Here is a 22530-nt window from a genome sequence, read left to right as displayed (position 1 = left end):
CACCTCGTGCCAGATAATACTCGATGTTTTGTGTTGTGGTGTAGGGCAGGCTACATATTTTTTTTGTCTGTATCATTTTTTTTGTGTTTTGAATAAGTTTCCCTGGTTACTGCTCACATTACCTTTTTTATTAACGTGAAGCCACATTACTCTTTATTCAGAATTATTCAGAATATCCTATAATCCAGCACCTGTCTGGTCCATCGCTTCCGGAATAAAGTAATATTACATTTGTGATACGATAGTATATTTCCTACATTCCACTTGACCATATACTCTGTGTTTTAATGCAATCTACAGCTTATCTGATGAGACCACATAACCCAAGGAAGTAATTAAAAGGATGTATTATCCGGTTGGAGGTTACACTTCTCTTCATTCATCCCTCCTATTTGGAATTCCCAAAATAATATTTGTAAATGCCAAGGACTTTTACAAGGGACCAGGGAACTTTCATAAAATATGAAAAAAAGGCAGTTTGGACATCTCTATGAGAAAGGATTCTTTACAGATAGAGCAGTTAAGCTCCTGCATGTTGTACCCCAGGAAGTATAAATCGCTGTTTACGACATTGGCATTTTATAACAGGACTTAATGCTTATCTAATAGCAAATTGCATTGAGGGTTATAATTAAGAAATTAATGATGAATAGTTAAGCAGAAGAAGGTAGAACTTGATGGACCTGTGTTCTTTTTCCAATCTTTGTTACTTTCTAAATAAATGTGAACAAAAACTGGACACACTTTTTGTGAATAAAATATATTTCACTTAATGAAAACCATATTGGAGAACATAACTCACATGTTTGATATCCCAATACAGTAACAAACTTTTCTATAAATATACCTACTTATAACAAACTGTGCTTTAAATATACAATGTAGTCTTCATTTTGGCCAGCAGCAAGTAGGGTAACAGAAAAATTGAAAAAGGAAAACCAAATGTGTGGTTCTAATCATTAAATCATTAAAAACAAGAATTCTCACACAGAAAAAACTAGACTGTGTGTAGCTATGTAGACACAAAAATAAAAAGTTATACTTTCCACTGTGCCAATGTCCTTGAGACCACAAATGGCTGGATCATCTAGGGGCTAAATGGTATTCCTTATGCAAAATATATGCAAAATATAATCATTCATTAAGTGTTAGGTTATGTCCTATCCACTGTATAGGGGGTAACTGTTAGATCCAACAATCACAAGATTGGGCTTCTAGAGTCCCCTTACGTGAATGGAGTGGTGGTTGAGCATACACACTACTACCGCTCATTTCACTGGCTAAGGGTCTGCACTTGGTGGGGGTCCCAGCAGTCAGACCTTCACTGCGATAACAATTATCGCCTATCCAGTAGATGGGAGATTTTTTTTTTTTTTTTTACTGGAATATCCCTTTAAAGGGGAAAAGATGTTTCCTTTTTTTTTTAACAATTATAACTGTACTGAAAGGTTCCTTTTCACACCTATTTACTGGAATAAGGCCAGTGTGACTATCTTGAAAATGAGTCATTTAAAATTGGTGTTCCCATCGTGTTAAATTCTAAAGTAATTAAGTGACATCAGTGGGTGTTAAGATTATTGGTTAGTTAATCATTTTCAGAGCGCCAATTATTGTTTGTGACTCTTTTTTCTTCTAACTAATGATGTCAAGATGACATCGGTGACAAACATTTTGCTTTTCTTACACAATTTAGCTCTCCTTTAAAGAGTGACTGTTATTTCAATAAACTGCATGAATCAGTAGCACAAGTTAAAATAAGAAGCTTTTTAATGCATCTTTTGACAAAAAAAAAGTCTTGCTCTCCATTTATCAGCCACTCCCCTACCTCTACTGCACTGTTCACTCTCTCAAAATTCACTGCTAAAATAAATTTTGAGAGAAGCAGAGATTAGATGGATAATCAGCTTTAACTCAGAGATCATATCAAGTTACAGCTGCTGCTCAGAGACGTCTATGGAGAGGGGAGCAAGGGAGAGAGAGAGAGAAGCACAAGCACAGAAATGCTGCTAGTAATTTTTCTATCTCACCTCAGTGCTGGATTTATGGCAACACTGCTCAGTAATGCTCGTCTCTGCCCACTTTAAAGCTCAATTCAGGGAAACTTATAGATATTATAGATATTGAGTATGCAGATGATGGTAATCTGGTGATAAATTTAGGATGCAAGTCATATAATGGCCAGAAATAGTATATAATACCTCATGTGCATTCAGGCTGGCTTATTCTGAAATATCTCCTGCAACGTATAATGCAATGTTGATTTCACACAGCTTTACTATTCTATATTAAAGCTGTGTTAAATTTAAAATACCAATAACACTCACTAGCTGAAAATAGAATGACCAAAAGGTGTCATCTATTGCTGGAAGAGATAAATCAACTTTATCAGATGCATCACTATTTCCTTGCTGAGCATAGTTCTTAGTAGGGCTGAAACGATTACTCGATTAAATCGAGTAATTCGACACAAAAAAATCCTCAATGCAAATTTTTTGCATCGAAGATTCATTTGTGTCATGTGACCACGGAGCGGGAGTGAAGCGCTGGCTTTTACTCCTGCTGCGCTTGGAATACTCACCTTTCCAGCAGGGGGCCTCCGGACACTTCACAGCATGACAATGGTCCCGCGCTGCACTGACCTCCTGACGTATGCACGCCATGAACTGACGTGCTGTGTGAATGATGGAGTTTCGGTGGCCTCCCTGCTGGAAAGGTAAGTTGATGAAACATGAGGGGGTGGGAGCGAGACTAAGGCCGGGTGCCCGGAGTGCACAGCGTCATAGCAACCAATAACGCTGTGCAATCCGGATGTCAGGAGGAGCAGGGCAGCAAAGACTATGGCACAATGGGGGGAGAGCTGATGGCACAATGGGGGGAGAGCTGATGGCTATGGGGTGGTGTAGAGCCGATGACACTGGTTGGGGAGAGCTGATGGCACTGGGGGAGTGGAGCTGATGGCACTGGGTTGACGGAGAGCTGATGGCACTGGGGAGTGGAGCTGATGGCACTGGGGTGGGGTAGAGCTGATGGAACTTTGTGCGAGAGAACTGATGGCACTGGGGTGGGGAAGAGCTGATGGCACTGGGGGAACAGACCTGATGACACTGGGGGATAGTGGAGCTGATGGCACTGGGGAATAGTGGAGCTGATGGCACTGGGGGATAGTGGAGCTGATGGCACTGGGGGGAACGGAGCTGATGGCACTAGGGGGAACTGATGCACTTGGGCTGATCGCAAAGTTGGGACCGAAGGGTGCTTTGGACTAATGGCAGGGGGTCTTATGAGTTTTTATAAAGGAAAACAGTCTATTAATTCATTTTTTCTTATTAGATTACTCGATTAATCGTAAAAAAGAATCAATAGAATACTCGATTACTAAAATAATCATTTACTGCAGCCCTAGTTCTTAGGTATTTCTGGAGTGTTTCCGAGCTCTGAATTTTAGGTCTACCTGTGTTTTTTCTTCTTGTTTGTCTCCAAACAGATCTGCAGAGTAGACACAACTTTACAAAGCACATGACAGTCCGACAAGAGGGGAAGCACAAGATGTGAGATTTGCAAATGGTCCTGGTTATAATAGTTGTTGTCACATTTGAATTCCTATTGTTAAAACCTGGATGACAGACAGTACAGCAGCATATATGTTAAATATACATCACCACCAACCTTTCAGATAGAATTGTTTGAGAGATGGTGGGGTGATGCCATGGAGCTGACGCCCACGCTTCAAGGTTTATGTTTTGAATCACTTTAGATATATGGGCAGTATGGATTATTAGTTTTTTTCAAAGATTGCGAAAGGCACATTTTGATTGTTTTAAGCAGCAGCTGTAATAACATCGGTTTAAACAATTTTGACAAAGAAATGTAACATCATTGGGTAAGAGCTGTCGCCCTTAGGGTTTTCACAGAGTCAGTGACCTGCATCCACTGCATGTCGGCACCGAGTATCACAACCCACAGGTATTGGCTAATGGTGACATAAGCAGTGTCATGTAATGTGAACTTGATGAGAACTTGCCTGTTCTTCCTTTGACAGCAGAACTCATGGGGGAATTTATGAAGAGTTTACAACAGTTTTCTATCATAGAAAAGCCACCAATTTCGGCCCAAGTCCTGTTTTGCACCAAAATGTGCAACTTTTTTTTCCTTTACTGATACCCTTGCCACTTGCCAAAAGTGGGCTGTAAGGGTTTGGGCCATGGGTGGGACCGACATGACCCAACACATTGGCACACATTACTCCAGAAATCTATGCCAACTCCATATTGATTTCATTTTCAGACATTCCAAAGATGCGCCAAAATTATTAAAGGGGTTGTCCAGGTTCAGAGCTGAACCTGGACATACCTCCATTTTCACCCAGGCAGCCCCCCTGACATGAGCATCGGAGCGGTTCATGCTCCGATGCTCTCCTTTGCCCTGCGCTAAATTGCACAGGGCAAAGGCATTTTTCTGAGTTCCGGTGACGTACCGGGGCTCTCTATGGGGCTGACAGGAAGCCCGGTGACGTCACCGGCACTGATGGGCGGGATTTGGCTCTGCCCTAGCCAGTAAAACGGCTAGGGCAGAGCTAAAGCCCGCCCCTCAGAGCCGGTGACGTCACCGAACACACCGCTGGGCGGAAGTCACCGCCCGGCAGTGTGTTATTGAAAACACAAGAGCCTGTGCCCTGCGCGATCTAGCGCAGGGCACGGGAGCGCATCGGAGCATGAGATGCTCCGATGCTAGGCTCCGGGGGGCTGCCGGGGTGAAAATAAGGGTATGTCCGGGTTCAGCTCTGAACCCGAACAACCCCTTTAAGAGGATGATGCCTCGTAATAATTTTGATGCATCATATCTCCTTTTAAGACTGGTGTAAGAAGCCCAATATTTTTGGGTTGGAAATTTTTTTTTTTCTTAAGGAATATTGTTAGATTACAGCTCATTTCTACTAACAGCCCAATATGGCTTATAATATTTTTTTTTATGTCTTATAGTATTTTTGTATCTATCTAGTTATTTAGTTATAAGGGCAGAGGTGTAAATTGAAGCACCTGGGCCCCTTGCAAATACTGTTAGAGGGTCCAACAATTTTCACAAGTAATTGGTAGCATGGATCTCCTCCTACGGTTGCAGGAACCATTTGGACTTTCCCAAACTACAGGATAACTTTTAGATCCTGTATAGTTCGATCATTGATGTATAACAAGGCGTATTTAATTTTTTTTTAAAAAGGAAAAGAGATGATGGTTGGCACTCCAAGATGAGTATGAATATGCTGGTGCTCAGTGGTAGGGCAACAAACCCCAAAATATATCAGAAGAATACCACGGCACTCGCTGCTTTGAAATGTAATATTACCGTTAATCCATCCAATTCGTTATATTGATATGGCCAACATTTCAGTCCATCCTCACGGCTATATGTTTTGAGAGTGCAAGGATCGGGGATGGCATATTTAATAGTCAGGAGAGTGGCATTTTGGGCCATAGAGTACCCCGCAGATTGGTTGAGGTGCTAACGTAAAAATAGAGTTCTAATGATCTTATTATAAAGGAAAAGATTATTCCCACCTCACATCGCTAAAATATGCCATCTCGTCATGATTGGTGTGGGTCTGACATCTGGGACATCCACCATTCCTGATTTTGAAGGGACCACAGTGTTGATTGAGAGCAGCCCCTTCATTCTCAAACTTGGTGAGGTTCCACAGGTCACTTTATGAGCAGAGAATACGCTTTTATCCATTGGATTATATAACATTGTGTACCTCTATGGTAGCATACCCTAAGGTCGAGTCTAAAACAACATAGCTGACTGGTAAGCTAAAATGAGCAAAATATAGTTTTCTCTATCCTGCCAAATGATTACATAAAGATGTAGGAAGTTGAGCAACAATTTACTCTTGAATTGCTTACCAAGAACTTGATTTAAAAATGTGATTTAAGAACTCAGATTAAAATTTTTTATAACAAGGCTTCACACAGAGGGATCAAATACAAAGACAAACCCTTCACTCAAAGGGATCAAATACAAAGACAAACCCTTCACTGAAAGGGATCAAATACAGGCTGCCTAACAAATATTTGTTGTATGAGTTTTACTTGAGTGATATTGCATATACTTCAAGGGAGCACATTATAGAGCATTATTCACAGGAGCTAGGTGACCAACGCACCTAGATATTTTCCCAATAAGTTTTCCTTTTGTGATAAGCTTTTATTTTTTTGTTGTTGTTTTTTTTTTTGTTCAACATTTAACTATTGGTTTCTCACTGGTATAAATCACTGCATATTCCAAACCGCAAAAAGAAATTGATGATGTTGTGAAATGTGAACATGGTTTAACCTGAGCAGAGTGACCCATGAGGACAATCGTTGAGTGAAGCCTCCATAACCATCAGAAAACTACAGTTGAACTTTGTTCCTGATATGTTGATCGATCTTATGGGTTAATATTTATTTTTGGGAAAATAATGAAACATTATGTGAGTTTGCATTATGAAATCTTTCAGGTAAATTAGCTCTTTTTAAGTTAATGAGGTTTCACACAGTCCATCTATATTCAGCACCTTTAATTGCGGATAAAAGGTCAGCTGACAATTAAGTAGGTAGCGTGTGAGCAGTGCTCGAATTACAGGTGGCAGGGAATACGATTGTCCATAAAGGGTTATCCCATGAATAATGTTAAAAATGAAAATCAGACACCTTTTCTAACAAAGCTAGAACCAGCCCTGTACCTCACATGGTTCCAGATATCTCTTCATTCATTGCTCTGCTAGATTTATATCAAGCTGGCAGCTCAATGGGAGTGTCTTTTCTGCTGTAACTCAGGGGCCATGTCCATGCTCTACCTATCACAACTCTGGAGGCAGTTGAAATATGAAACTGAGCATGTGCAGCCTTCTTAATGAGCTGGTCAAAGAAAAAAGAAATTAAATGGCACTATACATTTTTACATACATTTTTAATTACATGCAATTACAGAAATATTCAGATCCAGGTGCTGATTTCAAAACTGTAGAATTTTTTTTGTGGGACAACCCCTTTAATTTCAATTTATCATTCTGTAGGACTCACAGTCAAATAATGTGAGAAAAGTTATATCAGGGGATGTAATTCGTAAAAACACGGATAACGGCCACGTGTGTTCCTCATTTTGCGGAAAGCACTGGGCCAGCCCTTTTTAAAAATGCCTATTCTTGTCCATGATTGTAGACAAGAATAGGACATGCTGTATATTTTTTGCGGTGCGGCGGAATGGAACCGCGTATCCGGACAGCACACCGTGTGCTGTCCAGATCTTTTGCGGCCCCATTGAAATGAATGGTTCCGCACCTGTTCCATAAAATTACAGAAGGGGAACCATTCATATGGTCGTCTGAATGAGCCCTGACAGGAATGGCAGGGGTAACGCATTCCAGAGAACTAGTGCAGCTCAAGAGAAGTCTTGAAGATGGGAGTGAGAGATTCCGATTATGATAAAAAGCATGCATATGTATGGAAGGAACAGAAATATAGCTGTCTACCGAACAACACCTTTAAAGGGGTTATTCTGGAAAAGATAATGCTGACTCCCTGCTGCTTTCTAAGGACAGTGCCATACATCTCATAGTGACAGTGCTTGGTATTGCAGCTCAGCCCCGTTGACTTGAATGCTAATATATAATAATTGTGTAGTTTCACCTGACAATTTATATTACTAAAATGTTGTGATTCACTGCATCATCTAAAGTAGTGTATCTCATCTTATAAAAGTATGTGAAAGACCTCAGCAATCTCTGTTACTCTTTAAGCTAAGGCTTAGATAGCTTTTTAACTAGTCTGGCCATTGTCAGATATACTTATTTATCCATTCATGACAAAGGCTATATGCACCTTTGGGGTCAATTTTAAATATTATTATTGCCTTGTACTCATTTTAAGCTAAAAATCATTGTTTCAATTGGTCTTTATAAAAAATTTGGAGCCCTTCTGTGCAAGGCTGAGATTCTCTAGTAGCAGGATCTGTATTTTCACTCTGTTCCATCAGGTGACCGCTCCTTATCTTTAATCTCTGACCTTTGAACCACTTATTATGGCTCAGTCCTTATCTTACTGTTCAGAATATGACTTAAAGGGAACCTGTCATGTGGATATTTGATTATAATCTAACTAATTATATACAATCATTAACTACTAAAAAGTGCCTTAGATGTATTCACTTACTGGTTTGACAGATGGTTACCTCATAATATACACACAAAGATGCCATATGCTAATGAGCTGATTTGAGTCCAGCGTGATGTCAGTGAGTCCAGCGTTTATTTAATTAACAGCTATAGCTACTCCCCTGCCCACCTGCTGCTGATTCATATGGAAAATAACTGTCAATCAGCAGCAGGTAGGTGGGGAGAGTCAGGAGCTCATAAATATTCATGACTCATCATTATCAGCTGGAGCTTTTCAATACAAGATGTTGGTAGATTGACTGGGTCAAGTAAAGAAAGTGACCCAGCAGAATCAGTCACTTATTTATGTTGCCCTTAGTTAGGACACCATAAAACTGGTAACAGTGTTTATGACCTCTTTGTATTTTATTACAGATAAGGTTTATAAAGTGAAAGTAAAAGTAGGATTCACATGGCTAGAAAAACTGTTAATCCTTTGTGGCTGAATATTTTTTTATGAAGACCAATTGAAAAAAAGATTTTTAGTCCAAAATGAGTAAAATGCAAAAATAAAAGGTGTACATAAAATTTAAGTCTGTGAAAGGAAGAAAGCAAAGTTGTTTTCACACAGTGACCATTTTGGCACAAGGTTTACTTTATGTAATGTACTACAGGAACATCCTGCAATTCCCAAAAATGCAACGCCACCAACAGAACTATTTTAAGACGTTATTTATTTAGCTTCTGTGAGAGCTTCCAGTTGGCGGTTCTTCTTCAGAAAAAGTGCCAGTGTCCTATATTTGGACATCTTGAATAGAAAAATAAGCTGCCTTCACTTTATATCCTCAGTGTGTGTGTGTTGTAAGACTAGAAAATGTGCATCAACCGAGCAAGATGGTTTTTGAGCAATTATTTTATGGTTTTTATTTTTATTTTTTTCTGTAGAGAGCTTAAATCAATATTTTGTGTCCAAAACCCAGCAAAACACATTCTAAACAAGAGCCGGCTCTTAAATGAGTCAGAGTTTCAAGAATTTATATTAACTTACTTCATTTCTGTAAAGATCAGCAAACCATTAGTCATCTCAGTGTGACAAGTTACATTTGCTTCTAAATGGACCTAAAAGTCGTCGTTCACTATGCAGCCCTTCTCTGCTGGTGATGTGAAATAACTGAACTGTTACTCTGCGGAATCTGTATTTTTCATGGGTGCATTTTTTTATTCGACATCATCATTTCTTCGATTCAGTCTATTTCAGTTAGCCTTTGTTGCATTTAGTTTACAGCAGATTGTAATGTTGGATAATTAATGTGACCTTAGGGAAATCTCCATTTTTTTTCTTTTTGTTGTATTGCTGAATATTATTTTTAGAATAATGGTAAGATGTGAACCAAGCAAATGAAGCTCAGTGTTTCTGTCCTGCTCTGTCCTGCTCTGTCCTGAGCTTTCATGTGCAGAAAAACTGCCATAAGATGATGGTGTAAAATTGTCAGGGTCAGGTTAGCTCTTTGTGCCCCCGGTTATGCCAGAGTAGTTCAACAATTTCTTTGGTGGAAGACAAACCAAGGATATGGTATATGACTATAGATAAAAATAGAGCTATTAGTGTAATTTGTAAAAACTAAATTCCAATTCCACCCAATTTGGATTTTTTTTTCACAGCTTCCCACTTCCTTGTATTAAATGGCCCCATTGGAAAGTACAACTTGTCCAACAAAAAACAAGCCATCATATGTCTGTGTGAATGGAAAAGTAAAAAAGTTATGGCTCTGGGAAAGCACAGTAGTCAAAAATGAAAACTGAAAAATCGCCCAGTAATCAAAGGATTAAAGGGGTTTATCCAACCCCTATAATGACCCCCCTAATGCCCTGGCACCTCTTATAGGTTATACTTATCCCACTCCCCGGCACCCGCGTCGCTCCTTATTCCCGCACGGCCGCCACTCCATCTTCCCATTGAGCGGATCAAAACATCCGTCAACGGGGCAGCCAAAAGCAGGCCACAGCGGGGACGAGCCTCCCTAGTGGGATGTTTTGATCTGTGCGACGGGGAGATGCAGCGGCGGCTGTGCGGGGATCAGGAGTTACACTGGTGTCGGGGAGTGGGGTAAATATAACCTATATGAGGCGCCAGGGCATTGGGAGTGGTCATTATAGGGGTTGGATAACCCTTTTAAGACATTTTTAGGAGCAAGCAGTGTGCCCATGGCTTGTTGCCGCAGTGTAATTTACTCATTCATGTCTACTGACATAATTTTGTCACACAAAAGTGGATTTTTGCCGGGTCAGACCCTTAGGTTCTGCTTGTTTTATAGCAGTTGTTAGTAGTACAAGAAATATTTATCATGTATGATATGAAAAAATAACCTACGTGCACATTAGTCAATTTGATGACATTTTTACAGAATGCCTAATCCTTTCACTGTGGCCATTAATTAATTTGTCACATTCGGCCTCCTTCGTTATTTTAGCTAGGCAGAAGTTGTCACCTATGTCCGAGACCGATGCACATGTCCATTCATTTGCTTATAATTTATGTAGCTTTAGGGTCTGTAAGTTTTACGGATTTATATTTTAATATGATCATTTCCCGTAGTATGTTCTGTGCGCAAGGTACATGAACGGAGCTGTCTGTGCAAATCCTTTATCATCTGGGTTTTTCTACTTTTGAATAACTCGGCGGATGGAAGATGAGTCCATTACAATAGCGTTTGTGTTCTTCCATCAAACAGAAGAGAAACTGATTTTATTTTAAAGCTCAACCTTTCAGATCAAATTAAAACAAGACATTGCACGCTTATAAGCCTTCATTCTCTACATGCAAAGAAGTCTCTTCAGATGGTCATTGTTCATTTCAGAAGGCTGTTGTGTATGGTCTGTGGATGTGATGGATAATATGTGCACAACGTCATTGTCTGTCTATGTATTTTCAGGGATTTTTTTTTCTACATTTATAATATATAAGGTTGTAAAATATAGAAAACCTGTTTTCATATATCTAGGGGATTATGTTCTGATCAGGATGCCCATCTCTAAGAAAGAGTGGAGTGCAGCTTTAAAGATCCCCTCTATCTCTGGAGGACCTGACCTGTCCTGGATTATGCAAAAAATAAATAAAAAAAACATAAGTTAAGGTGTTAACCCCTTAGGCCCCATGCACACGGCCGTTGTTCACGGCCGTGTGCGGGCCGTGGAACCGCGGCCTGGATCCCTTCCTGTGAGCTGGAGCGCACGGCGTCACTGGTTGCTATGACGCCGTGCGCTCCCTGCTGCCGCCGCAATACAGTACTACACTGGTATGATCTATACCAGTGTATTACTGTACTGTGCCGGCAGCAGGGGGCGCACGGCGTCATAGCAACCAGTGACGCCGTGCGCTCCAGCTCACAGGAAGGGATCCAGGCCGCGGTTCCACGGCCCGCACACGGCCGTGAACAACGGCCGTGTGCATGGGGCCTTAAGGACCCTGCCATTTTTCACCTTAAGGACCAGGCCATTTTTTGCCGATCTGACATGTGTTACTTTATGTGGTGATAACGTTTAAACGCCTTTACTTATCCAAGCCATTCTGAGATTGTTTTCTCATCACATATTGTACTTCATGGCAGTAGTAAATTTGAGTCAAAATATTTCATTTTTATTTATAAAAAAAATACTAAATTTAGAAAAAATCTGGAAAAATTAGCAATTTTCAAAATTTCTATTTCTCTGCTTTCAAAACAGATTGTGATACCTCCTAATAGTTATTACTTTATATTTCCCATATGTCTACTTCATGTTTGGATCATTTTGTGAATGCCATTTTATTTTTAGGGGACGTTAAAAGACTTAGAAGTTTAGAAGCAAATCTTGAAATTATTCAGTTAATTTCCAAAACCCACTTTTTAAGCACCAGTTCAGGTCTGAAGTCACTTTGTGAGGCTTACATAATAGAAACCACCAATACATGGCCCCATTTTAGAAACTACACACCTCAAGGTATTCAAAACTGATTTTACCAACTTTGCTAACCCTTTAGGTGTTCCACAAGAATTAAAGGAAAATGGAGATGAAATTTCAGAATTTCACTTTTTGGGCAGATTTTCAATTTTTATCAATTTTTTCCAGTAATCAAGCAAGGGTTAGCAGCCAAACAAAACTCTATTTATTACCCTGATTCTGTAGTTTGCAGAAACACCCCATATGTGGTCGTAAACTTCTGTATGGGCACACAGCAGGGCGCAGAAGGAAAGGAGCACCATGTTGTTTTTGAAGGGCAGATTTCACTGGGATAATTTTAAGCTGCCATGTCACAGTTGAAGACCTCCTGATGTCCCCCTAGAGTAGAAACTCCAAAAAAAGACCCCATTTTGGGAACTACTATGATTTTTTGTTGCTCTATATTACATTTTTTGCGAGGTAAGGTAACAAAAAATAGCTGTTTTGGCACCGTTTTTATTTTTTGTTATTTACAATGTTCATCTGACAGGTTAGATCATGTGGTATTTTTATAGAGCAGGTTGATACGGACGCGACAATACCAAATCTGACAACTTTTTTGGTTGTTTCAGTTTTACATTATAAAGCATTTTTGAAAAAAAAAATTTTTTTGTGTCTCCATATTCTGAAAGCCATAGTTTATTTATTATTTTTGGGCAACTGTCTTTTGTAGGGGCTCCTTTTTTTGGTATGATATGACTGTTTGATTGGTACTATTTTAGGGTACATATGACTTTTTGATCGCTTGGTATTATACTTTTTGTGATGTAAGGTGACAAAAAATTGCTTTTTTTTACACCATTTTTACTTTTAAGGTGTTCGTCTGAGGTTAGATCATGTGGTATTTTTATAGAGCAGGTTGTTACGAACACGGCGATACCTAATATGTGTACATTTTTGTTTATTTAGGTTTTACACAATAACGGCATAAAATAAAATAAAAATCATGTTTTAGTGTCTCCATATTCTGAGACCCATATTTTTTTTTATTTTTTGGGCGATTGACTTAGGGTCTCATGTTTTGCGGGATGAGATAATGGTTTGATTGGTACGATTTTGGGGTGCCTATGACTTTTTGGTTGCTTGGTATTGCACTTTTTGTGATGTAAGGTGACAAAAAATGGCTTGTTCTGCTGATGAGGTGCAAAGTACCGGCCATTTAGGCCTCTTTCACACTACCGTTTTTTTTTTCCGTTTTGCGTTCCGTATACGGAACCATTCATTTCAATGGTTCCGCAAAAAAAACGGAATGTGTTCCGTATGCATTCCGTTTCCGTATTTCCGTTTTTCCGTTCCGTTGAAAAGATAGAACATGTCCTATATTTGGCCGCAAATCACGGTCCGTGGCTCCATTCAAGTCAATGGGTCCGCAAAAAAAACTGAACACATACGGAAATGCATCCGTATGTCTTCCGTATCCGTTCCGTTTTTTGCGGAACCATCTTTTGAAAATGTTATGCCCAGCCCAATTTTTTCTATGTAATTACTGTATACTGTATATGTCATACAGAAAAACGGAACGGAACAACGGAACGTAAACGGAAGCAAAAAAACGGAACAACGGATCCGTGAAAAACGGAACGCAAAACACTGAATTCAACATACTGAAGTGTGAAAGAGGCTTAGGATGAGCATTCTTGTCCTGGGTCCTTAGGGTCCATTCACACGTCCTGTTTTTTTTCATCCTGAAAAACGGTCCGTTTTTTGCGGATCCGTTGTTCCTGAAAATGTTTCCGTATGTCATCCGTATGTCATCCGTTTTTTGCAGATCCGCAAAAAACGGAAACATGTATACATTTCAATAATCAAATAAAGTTGTTTGGATTTCTTTGAAAAAAAAATTGAAAAAAATAAATAAAAATTTGTTATGTGTTTCCAGGAACGGAATCCGCAAAAAACGGATGACATACGGAATGACATCCGAATGTCATCCGTTTTTTGCGGATCCATTGACTTTGTATTGTGCCAGGATCCGATTTTTCAGGACAAGAATAGGACATGTTTTATATTTAAACGGACATGCGGAACGGAAGAACGGAAACGGACAGCACACATTGTGCTCTCCGATTTTTTCCAGGACCCATTGAGGTGTTAAAGGTGGTCAGAATTATTTTTTATTTTTTTATCAGATCTTTTTTTTATTAATATTATATGATCAGTGCAATTACACCATATAACAAGTGAAAATGCAATATACAGTGTTACAATTGAAATAGCACACTGGGGTAAACGGAGGTACAGAGTATATGTGCATCCATACATAAATAAAGACAATGATCTGAAACCGTCCCATCTGCCAATCTGCAAAATTCCCCCCCCCCCCCTTCCGGTGTTGTTTACATCTACTCCGACTGTCTAAAACGATACTCATACGCCAGCCACGGTTCCCACAGCTTTTCATATTTAAGAGGACACCCCCTTTTCTGAAAAACAGCCTTTTTTTGTAACCAAGTAAACTTTGCGTCGAAATTCACCAAACGTAGGCGGGCTGGCCTGTACCCAATGCTGAGCAATCAGTTTCCGGGCAACATAAAGCAAGCGGCCCACAGCCACTCTAAGTGATTGATCAAGCGCAAGCTCAGAAATATACCCCAAAATGCAGACTATGGGAATACATACTGAATAGGCTGATTGAACAGCAGTAATGATCTTCCCCCAATACATACTCAATGCCGAACAGCGCCATAACATGTGGATCAGATCTGCCGAATCCTCAGCACATCTAGGACATTTAGCATCAAGTCTGACCCCGATTTTCTGTAACAAGATTGGCGTTTTGTAAACTCTGTGTATAATAAACAACTGCGAGAGCTTTCCACCCTCACTCAAGGATGATCTGGGCACTGCCTCCAATATATCCGTCCATTGTTCTGTATAGATATTACCTACATTCTGAACCCATTTCTGCATTCTAGACATTGGATGCGCCTCCAGATATTTATCCATCAACCATTTATACGTGACAGATATCACTCCTCTCCTCTCGCCTCCCTTACAACATGGTGTAAACCCAGAATTAAATTTTTAATGTTCGCCTCGTGGGTTGTTACTTACCTTTCTCAGACAAAGGATCAAATGAAATCAATCTGGTTATGCAGCATATTTCGCTGCATAACAAGGCTAATGTACCATTACTGAGTTTTAGAAAGCTGCCCGAGTGGGAGCTGTACTGGCAACCATATTGCTTTTAAAGTGGTTATGCCATGACTGATGTAAAGATATGATAGATCAGACATATAGTACATGACAATACCTTTCTAACAAAGCTAGAACCAGCCCTGTATTGCACATGGATCCAGAGATCTCCACATTCACTACTCCAGTTGCTCTGCTAGATTATCTGCACGGGGGCATGTCCTTTCTGCTGCAGCTCTCGCCTTTAAAACTGCCACAGCTTCTAACAGATCATATGGCTGGAGGTAGTTGAAGATTTAAACTGAGCGTGTTCGACCGGCTCAGTAAGGAGAACAAAAATTAAGGAAAAGAACAAACAGCAGGTGGCGCTCTACAGATACATTTTATTAAACAGCTCACTATAGTGAATTTTTATTTACATGAAATTGCTAAATTATTCAGATCCAGATGCTGGTTTGAAAAATGTAGAAAATGTTTCCTGACACAACCTTTTTAAGCCAACATTACCAGTAACCAATGCTTAACATACTGTAATAGCCATATGCTGACCTCTATAGTAATGTAACTGACAATTTCACAATTTATTTTTATCCCGTTACAGGATGAAGTTATTGCAGTTTCAGAAAAAGTCATTGTCAAACTTGAAGACTTAACAAAATGGGCGCAATCGGATTATTCAAAATGGAAGTGCGGACTCCGAGCTTTACCCTTAAAGCTGAAAGAACTGGGGAAAAATGGGCAAAAAGAATGTGTTTTGAAGAACAGACAATCCACACTAAATAGCGGTCTGAACTTCAAGGACGTCTTCAAAGAAAAGGCGGAATTGGGTAACTATTAAACTCTAAACTACTTTTGTGATCACTTCTTGTATGTTCTCAAGGTTTTACCAACATGATATGATATTTTTATTTTCTCCTTGGGTAACCATGATTTCATCTTCGGTATGTGTAATGGAGGTCATCATTTTGCTTTGTGTCATCCGAAGGTGTAGACAGTTTACAATGTAGTGGTGGATCTAATGACACATTACATGGGACAAAAACAGGCATGGTTTTCTAATCTCTTGTAGTACGGGCTGCTGCCACAATAAAGGAAATTCTAATATTTTGCGCGGCCATTGGAATAAATGACCGGCCAAATAATACATGAATGACTTGGGTCAACCAGAGGAAAGTCACTCTGTTCACTTGAATGGAGCTTAGCCCCGCCCACGCTAGTTGATACTAGTCGTGACGTCACTGGGCCAGCGGTAAACGGTGAGAAGGCCGCGGCGCTGCTGGAGCGCCGCTGCCTTCTCAAACAGCTGATCGGCGGGGGTCCTGGGTATCGGACCCCGGCCGGTCAGATGCTGATGATCTATAGATCATCAGTTAAAACTAACTGCAGAACCCCTTTAACTTTAGCTCCAGCACTTCAAGTGTGAGCGATAGTTGGATATAATTTTTTTTTTTTTTGCTAATGGTAAATCAGTTCTATCCTAAAAAATACCAGGGCTGCAAGGGTATATATAGTTTTGCTGCATGTAAAGAATCAGATATTGCAAAGCCAGAAGTGACTATTCCGCTGAATATAGCATCACCGGCTCAGAAATGATCATTCAGCTGAATAAAGCATCACTCAGCAAATCTGGAGAAGAAAAGAGATCTAGAGAAATGGATTATGCATCACCTTGAACAGTTTTGTGATTTCTACATTAATTTTTTACTGATTTATTTGTTGTGATTTTTTTAGTGAAACATTCTTTAACCCCTTCAGGAGCTTGCGATTTTCTGTTTTTGCGTTTTCATTTTTTACACTCTGCCTTCCCGGAGCAATACCTTTTTTATTTTTCCGTTAACATAGCCGTAGGATGGCTTATTTTTTGTGTGAAGGGGTTAATATAACTTTCCAATAGCACCATTTAATATTGCAACCATTTTTTTTATTGTTTGTTATTAAACAGGGGAAAGAGGGGGGATTTCAATGTTTATTATTTTTTTTTAATTAAAACATGTTTTACTTATTTAGTTATTTTTACACAATAGGGGGACTTGAACATGCAATCAGTAGATCACTTCTTCCATTGGCTGCAATGATAAACCTGGTAGCCTCTAGAGGCTACCACAGAGATTAGACAGCTCCCTCCTTCTTTGCTCACATCAGCTATTCGGCCCTTGGGAGCACAGTACTCCCTCGGGAAACAGTTTCAGATGCTGTGGTCACAATTGACCATGGCATCTGAGAGGGTAAGCGTCTCTGATCTGCGTTATGGCCGTTTGCAGACCTTAGCACCGGGTGTCTGCTGTGGCAAACAGCAGGAACCCGGTGACTACTATTGTACAGTGGAGGTCTGGAAGAGGTTATTATAAATTGGTTAACTGTGTTTATTATAAAGGCAATATAATTAATTATTATTATTATTTTGATTTTATGTTTGACCATTGTCAAGTCATTTCTGCAAAATATTATATAAGGTCTAAAGTGTAACTGTAATTTCAGTTTATTTGTAACGTAGTGTAGGGACAGGGATGTCCCTACACATTTTTGTAATATAGTTTATTAAGGAAAGATGTTTGTTTTTGTACTTGAACAGCAGAGTGTAACTGAGCATTACTAAGGAGACTCTGTCTTCAGCAGTGATGGCCAGTTCGCAGTGTTCGCCCGCGAACACATGCGATCTGCCATCTTAACTGACAGCCTCTGGGGGCTGTTCTCGGAACTTCCTGCACCCGGAGACCGCATTTCATTTCAGACCGGCTCGCGCACAGGCACTGGTAAGGACTTACCTGTGCCTCGCCGGACTTGTCAGTTAAGATGGCAGATTGCATGTGTTCGCGGGCGAACACTGTGAACTGGCCATCTCTAGTCTTCAGTTCTACTGAGCACTGAAGATATCTATATGTAACAAGTCAGATAGGCAGGGTGATGGACAGTGATAGTCAGCCGTATCTGATCGTGGGGGTGCGACACCCAGGACCCCCCTGATCAGCTTTTTGAGAAGGCAACCATGCTCGCAGTAGCGCCACGGCCCACTCTCAACTTTCCCTAGGCCAGTGATGACATGTTTATCAGTCACATGGGCTAAAGAGCAGCACAGCCTCATAGAAGTGAATGGACTGAGCGCAATACTAAGAACAGTCGCTATACAATGTACGGTGCTGTTCTTGGAGAGCATAGAGAAGGCTGCTGTGCTCACAGAAGCTCCGCTACCTTCTCAAACAGCTGGGTCCGACCCCCGCCAATCAGGTCATAAGTATTAACGTCTTGGAAAAACCCATTTAACAGTAAAAACACAGTAGATAAATGACATACACCCACACACACAAAACAAGAGGGTGCCATTGTAGGTCAGTTATAACACTGGGTCTCACTGATAAAACATAGACATACAATACATGGACCCCATATTATCCAGTAATTAATGTCCTGATGATATAACACAGCATAATGTGATACCAACCATACATGGGAAACACTTCGCCCCAACGCCGTTTTGCTAAAACTTCATACATACGGTAAGTAATGTTGCTTTGTTTTTTTTTTTTTTTTTTGTGGAAATGCATTGCTGAATGGGTAGCCCATTCTCCTCCGCAACTTCTTTCACGGTTCTTCAGAGGTTCGACCCCCCATACCCTCAGCATTTCCTAATTGTCCAGTATCTGCACAGAGCTTTGTCCTGTAACTTGCATTCTGGGAAGTGTTTTCTTTACACCAGACACTGTACAGTAATCTGATTTAGATAAAAAGGATTGTCCCAACACATTATAAGCTGCTATGGATGTGTCTGTCAGCTGGCCATGGACTGAATCCAGTAACCTCCAGCAGTAATCTGAATGAGGCTCGAGGCTGTAGTACAGGCAGTAAGTAAGGGCCAGTGCTATTGTATTGATTATTTCTATTTATGAACAATAAAATGAGGCTCAAGTGGTTTTTCATTCTTCTTCTTTTTCTATATAATTTACCACTAACAGAAAGTGTAGCATAATTTGTGTCATCCTGATTAATGCTTTTGTTTAGCAGAAACGTCTGTACGTGCATGTTTTCTGGAGAAGTAGGTAGCATCTGTGACCACATAACATGCCTAGCTGGCAAATTGTAGGTAAAAAAGGCTGAATAAATAATATTCTTTGAAGCGCTGCAGCAGCAATGTAGTGTAAACATTATTAGCTTAACATTGTGTTGTAATTCACCTGGTAATGGTTGGAAAAAAAAAATCTAATAATTTTCTCCAGCAATGCCTTTTACAATATCCCTTTAAGTGAAGCAAGAAGGAGCAGTGTAAACTTTATTGCCCTATAAATATGTCATTACAGTCGGACTACATTTATATTCTTTGTATTGTTGTTTAAGTCAAGAAAATATGCTTCTACAGGTTGACTATTTTATTGAAAGCCTTAGAGGCATCGAGCGGGATATGTTCTAGGTTGAGGTTATTAAAACAGTGCTTTCATTCTAGAATCTGATGGAGTGTCAATTATAGGTCTATAGATTGTTTGTTTTATTCAGTGCGCCTTTGTTTTTTATTTAATATAAAATATTGAAAAAAATGCATACCTTTACTTAAAATAGATGCATAACATAGCACTGCTGACTACTAAAGATGAGCGAATTTCATGTTATGAAATTCGTTCACGCTTCGTTTGGTGGTAAAAGCAGAATTGCGTTATGGATTCCGTTACCACGGACCATAACTCAATTCTATGACGGAATGCCTTTAGAGGCTTTCCGCTATTCATTCCGTCATAATAGAAGTCTGAGGGTTGCAAAACGGATCCGTCCAGTTTCCGTTATGCAGGGGAGTCCTCTCCTACATAACGGTAATGGGACGGATCTGTTATGCAGCCCATAGACTTCTATTATGACGGAATGAATAGCGGAAAGCCTCTAAAGGCATTCCGTCATAGAATTGAGTTATGGTCCGTGGTAACGGAATCCATAACGCAATTCTGCTTTCACCACCAAACGAAGAGTGAACGAATTTCATAGCCTGAAATTCGCTCATCTCTACTGACTAGTCGTGAATACAACAGCGGGTCATCCATAAAGTGTAACTAGGAAATATCTACCATAACATAACTTCCATATGTCATAGAGAAGAGTTAGGTTATTCCATAGGGGAGACCTTAACCATGTGATGGGAAACCTACTGATTCTTACATGGAATGTTTTCCATGTTTTCTAGGATTTTTTTAACTGATGACAGATCCTCCGTACCGCCGCCGATCAGCTATTTGAATATGTACCGGCACTAGCAGTAGCGCTGCAGCTTACTTGCAGATTTGCATAGGCATTGTGACATCACGTTCATGAGTCACATGCCCTAGGCGCAGCTCAATACCAAACACAGTCATTAGTATCTTATTGGTGAGGGTCTGACACCCAGGACCCCCACGGCCAGCTGTTTGAGAAGGTTCCAGCACTTGCAGTAGTGCCGCAGCCTTCTCACAGCTTTGTTGAGAACATGTGACGTCACTTTCATCAGTCACATGGTCTAGGCACAGCTCAGCCCCATAGAAGTGAATGGGGCTGAGCTGCAATGCCAAGCACAGCCGCTATCCAATGTACGGCACTGTGCTTGGTGAGCTGAGAGAAGACTGCAGCGCTACTGCCAGCGCTGATGACTTCTCAAACAGTTGATTGGCAGTCGGTCCCGGATGTCAGGAGTCTTCTCGCAGCTCACCAAGTACATCACCGTACATTGTATAGCGGCTGTGCTTGGTATCGCAGCTCAGCCCCATTTACTTCTATGGGGCTGAGCTGTGCCTAGGCCATGTGACCGATGAAAGTGACATCACATGTTCTCGACAAAGCTGTGAGAAGGCGGCGGCACTACTGCAAGTGCTGGAACCTTCTCAAACAGCTGGCCGTGGGGGTCCTGGGTGTCAGACCCTCACCAATAAGATACTAATGACTGATTTAGGTCATCAGTTAAAAAATCCCAGATAACTCTTTTAAGATGGAGAATGCCCCTCTTAGATTCTACTCTCTAGAAGACTCTAAACATATTAGAGAGGTTTCATCAAGTCACAAATTTCTGCTCAATCAGCATTTTGTACTTCTTACTAAATTTGGCCCATACTACACCAGGCCTTTTCTTATTAAGATTGATGTGTATAATGCCAGTCTTAATAAAGTCCCCCCCATAGCACTTTTTATTTTGTCAACTGTTGAAATTGGCAAATTGTGCTAATTTGTTAACGACGGCCTGTCAGCTTCTATTTCCCCATGACGTAAGGCTACTTTCACACTAGCTTTAATATTTTCCGGTATTGAGATCCGTCATAGGGTCTCAGTACCGGAAAAAAACATTTCCGTTTTGTCCCAATTCATTGTCAATGGGGACAAAACTTAACTGAACAGAACAGAACGCTCCAAAATGCATTCCGTTCCGTTCTCTGCGGTTTACTTTCCATCCTGGGATGCGGAGCAAGACAATGCAAGTCAATGGGGACGGATCCATTTTCTCTGACACAATAAAAACTGACCCGTCCCCTATTGACTTTCAATGGAGTTCATGACGGATCCATCTTGGCTATGTTAAAGATAATACAACCGGATCTGTTAATAATGGATGCAGACGGTTGTATTATAAGTAACGAAAGTGCTTTTGCTGGACCGTGCCAGATCCAGGAAAAACGCTAGTGTGAAAGTAGCCTAAGACTTCTGGCTCTCTGAGAACTTTTGTTTTTTGACATTCCTTTGCGATTCCTCCTGAAATGTTGCCAGCACTGATTGGACAATGCCTGTCTCTGTAAGAATGCATCCGTTGGACAAGTGGAATGGAAATACCCAGTGGTCAATTTATTCATGCATTTCCAAGAGGAATAACAGAAGCAACCACATATTGCAGACTTTAAAGAAAAGATGCTCCAGTCTAATTTAAATTGGGAATACAGATTTTTGTAAAAAATATAAATAAAAAAAAAACAGGCATGTCAGGAGAGCAGACTTTACCCACAACCAGAACAAAGGGGTGATTATTTTATTAGCTGGGAACCTGTCGATGTCACTGTTCCCTAGTAAAACGATGAACTGAATATTTCTGTTCCTGTGTGCAAATTAGTGTCTCATTGTTAGAAGCATAAAAACAGATTTTTAGACATGTGACCAAGCAGAGATAGCTTATTTGACTATAATAGAAGTATAAAAGGCAGTCAAAGCCTATACAAGAAAAAACAAACAAACAAGCCTCGTTATACAGAGCAGAGGTTTGCTATGTAAATGTTAATGTCAATAAGCGAGTTTTCATTTACTGCATTACGTTAACATGTCAAGAATATTTTTACAAGAAATGAACATGATGGTGA

The 22530-nt window shown here is 40.2% G+C and overlaps 1 protein-coding gene across 1 annotated transcript in view; it reads left to right on the top strand.

Annotated features, from left to right (window-relative positions):
- Positions 1-22530, top strand: part of ARID5B (AT-rich interaction domain 5B) — a 288628-nt gene that overhangs the window by 40740 nt on the left and 225358 nt on the right. Inside the window, exon 3 of the mRNA XM_044298346.1 lies at positions 15846-16071. Within this exon, the coding sequence (XP_044154281.1) occupies positions 15846-16071 (226 nt within the window). The remainder of the gene's footprint in view (positions 1-15845; positions 16072-22530) is intronic.

The sequence above is a fragment of the Bufo gargarizans genome, chromosome 6, assembly GCF_014858855.1.
Source record: "Bufo gargarizans isolate SCDJY-AF-19 chromosome 6, ASM1485885v1, whole genome shotgun sequence".
NCBI lineage: Eukaryota > Metazoa > Chordata > Amphibia > Anura > Bufonidae > Bufo > Bufo gargarizans.
Note: the sequence above shows the minus strand (reverse complement) of the source record. Positions and strands in the feature narration are given on the sequence as shown.